General features: G+C 49.4%; 1 protein-coding gene across 3 annotated transcripts in view; it reads right to left on the minus strand.

Moving 5' to 3' along the window:
* ctbp2l (C-terminal binding protein 2, like) overlaps window positions 1-13,613 on the minus strand; it is an 83,396-nt gene that overhangs the window by 8,522 nt on the left and 61,261 nt on the right. For all 3 annotated transcript variants that reach the window (XM_071907701.2, XM_071907698.2, XM_078290843.1), the window contains 3 exons: window positions 8,690-8,844; window positions 4,955-5,099; window positions 3,469-3,675 (listed from right to left, as the gene is read on the minus strand). In XM_071907701.2, the coding sequence (XP_071763802.1) occupies window positions 3,469-3,675; window positions 4,955-5,099; window positions 8,690-8,844 (507 nt within the window). The remainder of the gene's footprint in view (window positions 1-3,468; window positions 3,676-4,954; window positions 5,100-8,689; window positions 8,845-13,613) is intronic.

The following is a 13,613-nucleotide window of genomic DNA, read 5'->3' on the forward strand; positions in this document are numbered from 1 at the left end:
ATATTTGTTTTCTTCTTTTTAGAGTGCGATGATTAGAGAGGAGTGAGTGAGTAGCGAGGTGAAATCATTCAGTGGGAAGAGGACAATGCCAGGTGCTCGTTTCTCAGTTGAGACTGCGAGACACTGAATCAGAAACCGAATCCGACGTGCGGCAGCCTCTCTCCCTCGCTCGCCCGCCCGGCCGTCTCTCACATGCAGCCATTTGTTGTGTGGGCTGTGCGAGTCTCCGGGTCTGTCGGTGAAGAAGAAGCCCGGAGCCGAGGGAGAGCGATGGAGAATAAGGGACGCTGCTGCTGGCGAACAGGATCGATGAGGTCCTCTACTCTCTCAAGGTCCTCTCTTTTGTGACGGAGCATTATGTGCTGATTGTAGGCTCCGCGGCCGAGGAGAACCCCTCGCTTTTATTTTCCCTTCCATCACAGGAGACAACAGCATAAAGAATCAGAGACGGCGGCCCTGTAATAGTAGTAAGTTGTGTGTTTTCTTATGCCGTGGTTTTGGTTCATGTATGTCAATACTATTCAATATGAACAATGATTTTGAGCTTTATAATGGCAGTGGACAGGTGCCATTTCATAATGTTAATAGTGATAAGGACAGAATTACTTTGACTCTCCACTATGGTGGGATTTACACTGTTATACTGTTATATATCATCAATCTGTGATGTTCAGTGCAATCCAGGAGTTATTTTGTGAATTTACTTTTTTGGTGTATCCACTTTCCCTCAACCTGCCTCGTCTGCTTCTACCTACAGTTAGTGATTTCCTACATTTCCCAGAATGCCTCTCGACAAGCCCGAGAACAGGAGAATCACTAACAGAGAGCACATACTCTAACCAGAGGGTCTGATGCCACACACTGAGGTTGATACGGATGTGTTGATCTCTGGCACCGCACCGCAACGGCAGACTTCTGCTTTGTTTTGCTCATTTATCATTCCACAGTCAAAAGGCTAAGGACGGCACATTGCGCTAAAATGTGAGGCCAGAATACGGCGATCTGTGAGAACAACACTGCGGTCCGACCCAGAGGCGCTGCAGCAGAACTGGTGGGGATTGGTCAAGGGCACCGTAATGAAAGAACGCTGGGGTTTTTGTTTTTTTCCCTAATGCTTTTGTAAACCTGCCCATTCTGTGTAATGCGGACAGTAGGCTGCCGAAAATGGTCTGCAGCCTTGGATGAGGTCTTGTGCTTGTGGATTTCTCCCCGACAGACAGTGCCCCGACACACACACACACACACACTCTCTCTCAGAGTTAAGTGCCTCCTCTCCAGTAGGGATGAGAGTGTCTGGTGAGTCACCAGTCCTCATCAGCTCTCACCAGGTCAGGGCAATGGCAGCCATTTTCATTGTTCGGGGATGTGATTTTTCAGTTGTTTTCAGGATTTCTTTTTTTTTTTTGGGGGGGACTTACAACATCAATAGAGCTCCTACATTGTGGAGCAGCCTGCCTGAGGAGCTGAGGCTGGTTAAATCAATTCAGTCCTTTAAATCTCTTCTTAAAACCCATTTCTATAAAACTGTTTTCTGTAACAATTCCTACATTTTAATTGTTTTTGTTCTTATTTTTTACTGACTAATATAGTGTTGACTACTATTGTCCTGTTTTTATGTTGTTTTTGTGTAATTTCTCCCCCCTGTAATTGCTTGGTAAACTGCTTTTAAAAAGCTGCTATATAAATAAAGATTATTATTATTATTATTAAATATTCATTGTGCTAGATACCTGTTCCCCTGCCTTTTTTCTACTGCTTAGTGTTCCTGACCACATCCTCTCTCCTTGCTCCTCTCTCTGCCCTTCTGCCAGGTTGGCTGTGTGTTGATCCATGCTAGCTGATACCGAGAGCCGTTTGCATCATGTGTGACTGAAGCTGTGTGTGTCAGCCTGTGGGGCTGCAGGGCATGGCCAGACTTTCTTTTCTGCAATGTGTCATATTTGCTATTATTTGTATAGTTATTATAATTTATCACCCCCTCAAAATATCAGATTGAAGTTGATTTATCCAAAAACAAAATCCTGCCCCTATCGGTGATTGGTTTTCATTGTAAATAGTCATCGTCCTTTCAGTTGACACGGGCATCCGGTGAGGTAGCTTACATAAGGAATGGCCGAGAAGCTGACTTTCTCTGGCTGGAAGTATTCCCACTAGTTTGATCCAATCAAGCAAAAGGATGACAAGAACTTTGGACATCAACACTATTTGATTCTCCCCTGATCATTCACACAAAAGGTAAGAGAGGATGCAGTCACCAGTTTTAGCGAATGTAACAGAAAAGTAATCCAGGGAGTGATAAGAATAACACTACTTCTGAAATAAGTAACGAGTAACGAGCGACTTGACTTTAAACAGCGCAGAGAGACGTGAAAGATGGGGGAAGGTGGGGCCTATTGAACCGCCAGGGGTTTTTTCATCCTGTCTATTTGCAGCCTGCAGAGTTGTGCCACTGGCTGTATGTGCCGGTCCTACAGACAGGCCCATTATCTTCAGTGTCACCAGGAGGCCCTCGCTCTCTCCAACCCCCCCCCCCCCCCCCCCCACAATGGACATTGTGTTGGAGATGGGTTGAGCCAGCAAGACTGGGAGACGAGATTGGGATTCGAGGGGGTGGAGGGGGGCTCTCAATGCCAGGGCCTCCGTCTGGGCACAGCAGTTCTGGGCAGCTGTCTGGCGCCTGTGGGGGAGGAGTGTGTGTGTGTGTGTGTGTACGGGGTGCAGGGTGGGGATTGGGATGGAAGGGGGGGGGTAGGTGTATGTGGACACGGAGATAAGGTGGTACTCTGGAAAGGCTTGTGAGAGCAGAGAGAGAAGAGAGAGCATCTGTCAGCCCAATGATGTTGAGACAGGGCAGAATGAGCACAGAGGACACACACAAGACACGCGCACACACACACACACACACACACACACACTCAGAACTACACAACAGGTGCGGAGAGGGAAGCACACACACACACACACACACACACACACACACACGCACACGCAGAGAGAACCAAATCTACCACGAGGGGCCTGATTATGGCAGGGCAGGGCGGCGAGGGACCAGAGAAACAGAGAGAGAGAGAGAGAGAGAGAGACAGAGAGAGAGAGAGAGAGGGGGGTGGGAAACAGAGAGAGTGTCGAGAAGAGAAGGGGAGAGAATAATGGAGATATAATGGCGAGCATTAGAGCGGGAGAGATGAGAGAACAGGATGGCAGAGAATAGGAAGCCTGCCCGGAGGGAGGCGAGGAGACAACCTTGAGATAATCTGCGGGACAGGCAGAGGGAGAAAAATAACCTTATCAGGGGAGGAAAACAGAAGGGCGCGGGGAACAGAGAGAGGATATGAAACACAGAAGGAGGGCAGAGAGAGAGAGAGAGGGAGGGAGGGAGGCAGGGAGAGAGTAACAGAGAGAGACGCCGGGAAAAAACAAAAAGGGATGAAGTGACAGTCTATAGCCGGCGGTTCCTCGGTTCCTCACCGAAGCCGATGAGTCCGAGGGTCTCGCCGCGGATGCGCGCCGCGCCGGACGCCACCTCGCGGATCTGCTCCACGCTCTGGACCCGCGTGCCCTCCCGGAGAGCCTGGTAGAGCCAGGTGTTCCGCCGGTAAAGGTTGAGGATGTGGCACAGGGTGGAGTCCGCCGTCTCCTCCACCGCCGCCGAGGGAATGTTGCACACGGCGATGCCTGGAGGGACCGCCACGAACACACACACACACACACACACACACACACACACGCACACACACACACACACACACACACACAACAGATCAGTTGAGAACTCATCAAGCTACATATGAAGTAAGGGTTACACACACTCTGTTCATAATTTCGCCGCCCCGGGGGAATTCAAACCCTTGACCTTGCGGTATTGCCTCTTCTTCCCTCAAACGACATAAAGAACTTTTTTGCTGTAATGCTTCAGCACTTCTATAAGCCTGCCCTCGCTCGCCTCTAATGTCCTCATCCCACTCTGTATCTCCGAGTAGCAGAGCCGTCTCTGGACAGTAAAAAAAAAAAGAAAAAAAAAAAAGAAAAAAAAAAGCAAGAGCCTGCTCGATCAATGGCCCCTTTTCTTCTCCCTGAGAATAGCCCTCGTATCAGCGCTGCCTTCTCCAGGCACGATAGCTTTTGACTCCTGCGTTGCGAGGCAGGGTTCCTTTGGTGAGTGGGTGGCAGTTAGACACTCTATCTCATATTGGCAGGGAAATGGCAGCTCTGTCAACTGCAAGGGCTGTTTGAGCCACCGGCCTGCTGATAGAGCCTGGGTGGTAGCTCCGAGTCGGGACTGAATTGTACCATTGAGTTCTCTCTCTCTCTCTCTCTCTCTCTCTCTCTTTCCTTCCCTCCTTCCCTCTATTTGAACAACCTGCCTCACACCAGGACGGCAACCATTCATCTGACTCTTTAATTCCGCCTTTGATGCCGTTTCCTTTCGGCTTTTTGAAAATCCATACAGTAAAACAAGGCAACAGCAACAACGTCGCTCCCCTTCTGGACCAATTAGCATCAAACATGTCACCTTGTTTTGATCTGTAATTACAGCGCCCCCCCTTGGACCAATCAGTGTATTTTTAGAAACGCCGGGACGCAGCGGTGGGATGCATCATCCCCCCAAGTTTCACCAAAATCCCATCAGCGGTGCCGGAGATATAGCGAGAGACGGATAGACCAGCAAACCATCAAACAAACGAATGGACGGAGAGCGATCCATAGCTCTCCCCACGATGAAATCAATAAAACACGGGGTAGATGGATAAGGTAAACACCAAAGGAGCGTAAGTCTACTAAGATCTTGTTTAGCTCTATGGAAAAAAGCAAAAAATCTCTCAAAAATGTATAGCACACATTTGATCTTTAGGTAACTCACATACCGCAAGTGCCACATACAGTAGTGGGCACTGTGTTGCTGGATATGATCTAATATTGATGATGTTTAGCAGTAACTGTTTGCTGTTCGTACCCAGCTCTCCGGCGGCCTTAATGTCGATGTTGTCGTAGCCGCTGCCGATGCGGATGATGATGCGTAGAGCTTTGAACTTCTCCAGGTCCTCTCTGGTCAGGGTGATGGTGTGGTACATCATCGCTCCCACCGCCTCGTTGAGCACCTGCACACACACACACACACACACACACAGAGTAAGGTGGTAATTAGTGTGATTTGATCGTCAAGTAATGAAAAGCAAGTGTCTTATTTTTCATTCATTCATTCACTTCCTTTCTTCATAGTTTTGTCCATTCATTCCAACTATGTAACATGGCTATTAGTCCATTCGCTCATAAGGTCCCATGACAATCACAAGATCACATTCCTTCCCGAGGAGCCATGAAAATCACATGGCTGACATGACTTAGGACACTGAAACATGAAAAAAAAAAAAAACGGTTTTCAATTTCACAACGAGGGGGAACCACACACATCACATGGTCGCCACCCTGCAGTGACACACTGTCCTTTTTACAGCCCCGACTGGAACAAATCATTATATTGTCTCAGAGGGGCCGCGGTTCTGCATGGTCATCACAATTGCGCTCATACCCAGAGGGTCTTTACGGTCAACGGATCAGGCTAATTGACTGGGAGGAGGGGTCAGGGCAGCCGCTGATCCCGCGCTAAACCTGAAGATATCATAAGATGTGGTTAGGTCAAAGAAACAGAGAGTGGGACCCAGCTGACCTTTTGAATGGCTGGATTTTCATTTATTTAACCTTTAAAGGGAAACCTATCGTGACCCGGGTCTCTTTTACAACGGTGTCCCCGCGTAATGAAAGGAGTGTGGAAACATTTAGAATAGAAAATGTGAATGGATAAATGAAATACATACATATGTAGCCCTTGATTAACCTCAACTTGCAAGTGACGTGCTCACTTAAATCGAGTGCAACTCAACCTGACGTAGTTCAAATACTTGAAACCACATTTAAATAAACATATTCCTGCCCTGGTCTGGATAAAAAGCCCGTGTACTCTACATTGATGCTACAGCTGCCGTATTATCCCACATCTAAACAAATGCACTTGAGACCAGCATTCGCCTAAGGGTCTAAAAATTTGAATTCAGTCAGTCAGCGAGGGGGGGAAACACCGCCGCTCCCTCATGTTGGCCCACCACTGTGAAATGCTACTCCTCTGCCACTTTACATAGACAAGGTGACCCGGCCTGTGATTCAGTCCGATGTGGATCTAACCGTTCTCCCCCAGTATCGGCCCCGGCCCCCTGTCAGCGCCCCACGGTAAATAACAGCTCCGCATTCACCTCCAGCCAAACTGCATTAGCTTTCCTGTGATTAGCAGATTAGCCCCGAATTTCCATACTGCTTTTATTAGCGCCGTGTCCCAGCCAGGCCTTGCAGATACTAATTCAAGGTTAAAACGCTGCTTACACACTTCACACACACACACACACACACACACACACACGCACACATGCATGCGCGCACGACTGGACACACAAACACACACACACACACACACACACACACTTTCTTCCACCTCTCTGTCTGGACTAAGCCTGAAGACCGAGTGTTGTTTTGGATCTGGAGACAAAGCGTTGTAGCATGAGGAATGGGGCTTTGTGAGGGAAATCAGTTGTGAATGTAGTTTACTTTAATGGAAACTCTGACCTAATCTGTCTACCCACCATCACCCCCCCCCCCCCCCCCCCTCCTCATCCCCCCACCCTCCACCCTCCACCCACCTCCTCGCCACTCTCCACTGAAACCGAAGCCTTATTGCTTTCCACATCTATCATTTGTGATGAGGCCTGGGCTTTTTTTTTTTTTTTTTTTTTTTTTGACACGACGCAGAGGCCTGTGTGTGTGTGCGTGTGAGAGAGAGAGAGTGTGTAAGTTTGTGTGTGTGTGTGTGTGTGTGTGTTGCAGCGAGGGAGTTTAGATTCGGGGTCACACGTATTGTCTGTGTGTGTGTGTGTGTGTGAGAGAGAGTCCGTGTGTGACTCCATGGCTTACTGGGGAGGGATTTTATGGCTATGAGGTCATCCCACTAGTGAGCAGGGTGGATGCAGTGTGGGGATGAGGGCTGGACGTAATGCTGAGAACAGACATTCTCCACCTGGCAGGGAGAGGCTGCGTTGTTGGAAAACGTTGCTTCGACACCCAGAAAGCGCTCTTTAACCCGTCTTCTGCCTTTCATCCACATCTCCGCTTCATAATAGGTGCAATCAATAAGGGATCACAGCTTTCACCCGGATTCATCTGGTCAGTCGATTTCATGGGAAGAGCAGACGGTCCTAATAGTCTGAAAATTGTACTTTCTTTTTTTTTGTGTGATTTAGAGTATTTTGTTCTCTCGCCTTATGACTTTGCCTGTATTTTACCTGTATACTGTATATGCATGTTGTTGTTCTGCAACTCTTATGCTTGTTTTGATGCTGCTATCTTGGCCAGGTCTCCCTTGAATAAGAGATTGTTTTTCACACCTGGCTAAATAAAGGTTAAATAATAAAAAGACTGTACACTCAGTGAATATGGGAATAGACCTGTAGCCTTAACATCACAATTGATTGGATTGGAGGAGTAGAGTCAGGCAGCGTAATATGTGATAGACCGATGTTGACTCTATGCCATATGGGCCATCATCCAAGTTTTATGAGCCATATGTGACTTTAAACGAGCGTGGGACACGGCTGTGAGAAAGACGGGGGATCGTTGACCTTGGATGATGGTCTCGGGGCGCAGGTGCCGTGTGCTGGATTCAGTCTCGCTGAAGTGGTATCGCCGCTCCATCTCGAAAACAGTATCCGCACGTGTGTTTCATCGCACCCCTACGGCTCGAGTAATAAGGGGATTACCGGGGCGGATGACCTGCTGTAACCCCCGGGATACTTCCATCTTCTGCTGACCACCCTCGCCCGCGACTTTCTATCTCGCCTGGTGTAGATGGAGGGCCGTGCGGCAGGTGGTGTCTGGCATAACAACATCTCACTGGAACTCACTGCGTTATCGGCACGCCATCTCCGCATCTCCGGCCATCATCTCCCCGCCGCACAAATAAGAGATTGGACATTTTCGATCTACACCGCCCCTCCGGGTATCTAGACCGCAAGTTATTACTGCGAACTGCTGAATATGCTGGCGAGGTGAACATTACAATCATGTTTTTCCTGATAAGGCAGTGTTAAAACAAACAAAACAAAAAAAGCGCCCCACGCCTCCCTTTCCCCCGCACGCTCCTCACCGCCCAAGGTCTTTGATTGAATTGATCTCTATGCAAATGCCTCTTTTTTAATATGTCCCATTTTCATAAAGGCAGCGCGAGGAAAAGTGTGGCGGCTCTCACTCCCTCCGCAGATGGAGAGATAGCACCTCGGCGATACCCATCTCCGTGGCCATATATTCTTTTTGCAGCCACGGCGCTGCATAAAAAGCAATAAAGAGCCACTACAAGCCGGCGCAATGTAATTACACTGCATTCCCCCCCCATACGAGGCTCTCTATTAGAACAATGGCAGTGATATAGACATCTCGCACTTTGCCACCAAGTGACATTAAATCATAATGAAGCCACTTTATTTTAAATGGCAAGAGCGTATGGGGCCAATATAATACGATTCACATATTAGCACCATGATAGGGGAGGAGAGGCAGACGGGAACTTGAGTGAGTGGCAGACAACGCAACTTCTGTGGAGCTGTGCGGAAAGGAAAGCGCAGTGTGTGTGTGTGTGTGTGTGCGTTACCTTCTCGTGGATCTCCTGTGTGGACTGGGCGTCACAGAAGGCGACGGTGGCCAGGTCTTTGAGGATGGGCATCTCCACGGTGCAGTCGCGCCCGTCCAGCAGCGCCACCAGGGGGCGCGGATGCATCGGCCCGTTCATGATTTGGGGCCGAATACCTGGACGGACAGAGGGAGAGGAGAGGCGGGGTCAGAGTTGAAGCTTCTATCGCTCATGATCATTTTAGGGACAAAGGCTTTGACCCTTGCACTCCTATTTGTTGCTTGTAATCTCGGTCATCTTGGAGCTTTTTAGCTTATTTTCCTGTTGCACTCGCAAGTCGCTATGGGTAAGATGGCTAAATGGCAAAAAAAAAAAAAACGTGTAACTAGTTTCAAATCACCAATGAAAATACACAAGTACACAATGAAAAATATTGCTTATAGGGTCATTTATCACTAAATGGTATTTGGGTCACCCCCAACCCCACCCCCAATATTGATTGACCCTGTACAGTATCCCTGGGTTCAAGTTCAATAGAAACAGATGGATAGGTATACAAAGTTGTACTGGCAGGAACAAACTCCACTATTGCCAGTAAAATGCTGTCAGTGCTCAGATTCCTTCCAACTATTTTGCGCTGCAGAAGTCACAATCTGCCAAGTCAAATTTATTATTAGTTCAACAAGCATCAACTAATACCGTCTTGCCAGCTGAAGGTAATACAGATTTGGTTTTTGTATTTTATTGAAATTTAAAAACAAGGAGTGATGATTAGCTGCTATGCGTGTATGTGTGTACATATGCACTTGTGTGCATGCGTTGATTAGGTTATAGTAGGAAGCAGGGCTTCTCCGAGCTAACAAACGCTGCTCAATAAATCAATGCTCTGACTCAAGACTGGATTAGACCTCAGCCTGGCTTACAGGAATCCTCCCCGTCTCACCTTGCACTTCCTCATCACTCCCCGACACTCACACCCAGCCAAATCACACACACAGACGTTTTCTGCACATACACTGATATGGGAATGCACATACTGTATGCGTGGATAAGAATATATACACACAGGTGTACACACACACATGCACTCCATCATGCCGCGAGCAACGTATTCCCTCGTGTGCGCGCGTGACAAATGCACACAAACATGCACACATGGACACACGCACTTTGTTAGCTCTCAGTTCAGAGGAGAGGCTGGCTTCTGTGTTTGCCTCGCTGTGAGTGGCAACAGCAGCTGTGTAAAGACAGACAGCGAAGGAGAGGGGGAATAAAAAAAAAAAAGAGGAGAAGCTGCGAGCTACACCTTTAGAAATCAGGTCCGCCGCTGCCCTGCCTCAAAAGAGCCATGTATCACTGAGACGGAGAGTGTCGGAGAAAACTGAAACAAACCCGCAGCCGACTCGCATCTGCACCCCGGCGCACTCGACAAAGCTCCATTACAGAGCCGGTGCGTGCAATTCCGATGGGGGCCGAACCACTCCGCTCGCTCCCCCTCCCCAACCCGCTCCCCCCATCCCCCACCCCCTCACTTAAAGTGAAGAGGGCTGAGCCGAGCCGAGCTCCCCAGCGGGCCGACCTTCTCACACATCCCACTGAAGACGTGCCATACCGAGAAGGCAGACAATTACCGGCCCCTGCTTCATACAATGTTAACAAGCCCGGGACCATCAATATTCATGCTGCCGGGCCGGCTGTGCCTTCTGAGCGGCGCGCGGCTCAAAAGCCAGCCGGTCGGATGGATGGACGGATGGATGGATGGACCCCGGGTACCGGAGAAGCGGATGTTCTCCGCAGAGTACCGGCGCTATGGCGCTCCATCGCTGCAGAGGTCAGGATCTTGGCAGCTGTGGGTCTTCCGCGGTAGAAAAACAGGTCAAAAGTCTCCCTGTACAGAACCGCAACAGCAAGCTCCCCCGTGGACCACGCTGTGTGATTTCACAGCGTAGTTTTCTTGTCTAGTGTTCTGTTGCTCTTTTATGGCTTGATGCCAAAATATGCATGCATAGGTCTGACCTAGAGCTGGGTGATATATCGTAATATCGATATCGTGATATGAGACTAGATATCGTCTGGGATTTTGCTACTTCTTCCTGGTCTTAAAGGCTGCGTTACAGTAAAGTGACACAATGTTCTGAACTTATTAGCCTGTTCTGAGTAAAATGAACAATGATTGGCTTTACCTGCTCATCCTATCCACATTACATTACATGACTCATAACACATTACTGATTGCTAATGATCATTACTGATTTGCAAAATGTTCTTGTGTGTAATTATCTTATGAAAGCACAAATACACATCCACAAAATAGTCACATTGTCGATACCAAGTTATTCGGTCTGAAATATTGTGATATTTGATTTTGTCAGTATGGCCCAGCCCTAGTCTGACTGGAGTGTGCGTGCAGGTGCATGCGCTGGTGTGTGTTTGAAGTTATCCCTGCAGATTAGCATGACGTCAGGCTCTGGAGGCGAGATAAGGAGTCGGAGTGGAGGAGGGGAGAGGAGAGCAGGGGAGGGGCGCTCATTAGGGACGCGCACTGCGGGATTACAGGGGCAGACGAGGCCGATTAGGGGAGATAAAGGTGAGATTAGGAGCTTTAAGATGGAGCGGAGAAAGTTGTGTGTGGCCCGAAATACACGGCGAGAGGACAAACAGGTGGGAGGAGAGAGGGAAAAAACAGACAGTGAGCCAGAGGAGTGGAATGAAAATGTGAAATGAGTGCGCATTAAGACAGACTAAACACTGCCTGTTACCCTAAAGAGCTCCCTGGAGACATATCAGAGTCAGAGAAGACAGAGGAGAGGAGGAGGATGAAGGGAGAGAGCAGGAACGACAAAAAAAAAGCCCGGCTGAAGCGGAAAAGCGAGCAGTCCGGCAGCGCAGTCTCTCTCGGGGGTGGGGGGCAGGAGGAGGAATCGGAGCGGAGGTGTCGTCTCAACCCCCCCCCCCCCCCCCCGCCGCCCCCGCCGTGCCTCCCGCCGCCTGTTGTCATGGTGATCACTTAGCGGGCTTCGGCTGCTGGTTTTAATGCACTTTATTTTTGGCAATCCGCGCCGAGAGAGAGCCGAGAGGTCGAGGGGCGCAAGCGTCCGTATTCTCACGCTCGCGGAGGGGCAGAGGAGACGTTTTCTCTGCCTGACAGAGACAGACAACTACCCCACCCCCCCCCCCCCCCACCCACGACACTCCCCTGTTCTCGGGGGTGACACGACGGCGAAGGGGGGGTAGGAGGGCGAGCGCTTGCGACTTGGCTGTCTCTGCCGCTCGACGGCGCCACATCTGCGACTGACAGCTCTTTGAATATTAATGCAAGCAGCTGGTAATGACTGGCCGGCGATGACCGAGGCCACTTACACCACGCTGGTGTGAGAGGGTGTGTGTGAGGGTGTGTGTGAGGGTGTGTGAGGGTGTGTGAGGGCGCTCGAGCGTTTAGCGTCCTATCCGTGAGAGTGTGTGCGTGCATATGAGACAGATAGCGCCGCATATACATATACTATCCTCGCAATAGGAGGAGTTGCAGAGGAATGGCTGCGAGTGTGTATATCTGCGTCGATGGTTCTCAACGTGGGGTCCGGGGACCACCAGGGGCCCTTGAGGGGGTTCCAGGGGGCCCCCCAGCAAATTGACAAATTGTTAAACTTCACCATTATTCCATTTACAAGAAGTTAACACAATTAGAGAATGTAGGAGAATGACTATTTTGATCATTTCACTGTTATCTCTCTACCTACAATACAGATAGTCATGGAATTCTGGACAAAATCATATCTAACAATAAAAATATTTTCAGATTTGGGATCCGAGACAAAATCTCATCACATGGGGGGTCCGTGGCCCTAATGTGGACTAAATTAGCGGTCCGTGATATGAAAAAGGTTGACACCAGCCATGCTATCACTGCAGTCAAATACAACATAGGGGGATATATGCTCACTTTCGGACATTCAAGTCTCTTCTCTAATCACAGAAAAGACCCGTAACCCGCTCTCTGCTGCCATGTAACCCGTAGTTACCAGTATCAAACAGGCGATGGACAGCGGTGGTAGTGAAGTAGTGCAGGTGAGATGAGCTGGAGATGAGGGAGGAGGGCAGAGGAGCGCCTGGCAGCCTGCTTCCAAGCCCCAGGCTGAACACAGACAGGCTGAACTCTATGAATCATCCACTGGGTCTCTCTCCCTCTCTCTCTCTCTCTCTCTCACTCTCTGACCTTTTAGTCCCTCTCTCTCTCTCAATCTCCCCCTCTCTCTCTCTGTTTCTCTCTCCATTACATTTCGCCATCCTCTGCCTCTACTGTACAGACCCGGATCTCTCCCCTGCACGATAGCATCTTCTGACAGCTCCTTTTTTCCCTCCCCGCGTCTCGCTCTGTATCTCTATTTGTCGTCCATTTGTCTGCTTCTCCTCGCTTTATCTCTCCTTTCGCCTGGATTTCTTCGCCGCTCGGTCTTCCCCACCTCGGCTATCATTCCTCGGCTGTCTCCCCCCCTCTCTCTCCCCTCCTCGCCAGTAATCACTCCCCCCCTTCCTTTCTCCGTCTCCCTTTCTCCTCAATTATCATTCCTTCCTCCTCTCTCTTTTCCACTCGCTACTTATCAAAACCTCCCTCTCTCTCTCTCTGTCTCTCGCTTTCTCTTTCTCTCTCCTTCCCTATCGCTCTGTCTCTGCTTGTCTTTCCAGGAGCCAGAGTGTGGTGTGTGTGTGTGTGTGTGTGTGTGTGTGTGTCCTCCTGTGTGACAGATTGATTCTCACTCTGCTGATTTTGATGGAGAGGAGATGATGTATTGGGGCGAGGGAAGCAGGGAGGCGACAGGCTACACTTCCCCTGTGGTAAACTAGCGGCATGTAGATCAAACCAGTCTCAGCCAGAACCGCTGGGTCTGTCGGCTGCACGATATCACACCCGGTACAGATAAGTGGGTCACAATGCATTCATGGCACC

Source organism: Centroberyx gerrardi, chromosome 20 (genome assembly GCF_048128805.1).
Source record: "Centroberyx gerrardi isolate f3 chromosome 20, fCenGer3.hap1.cur.20231027, whole genome shotgun sequence".
Lineage (NCBI taxonomy): Eukaryota > Metazoa > Chordata > Actinopteri > Beryciformes > Berycidae > Centroberyx > Centroberyx gerrardi.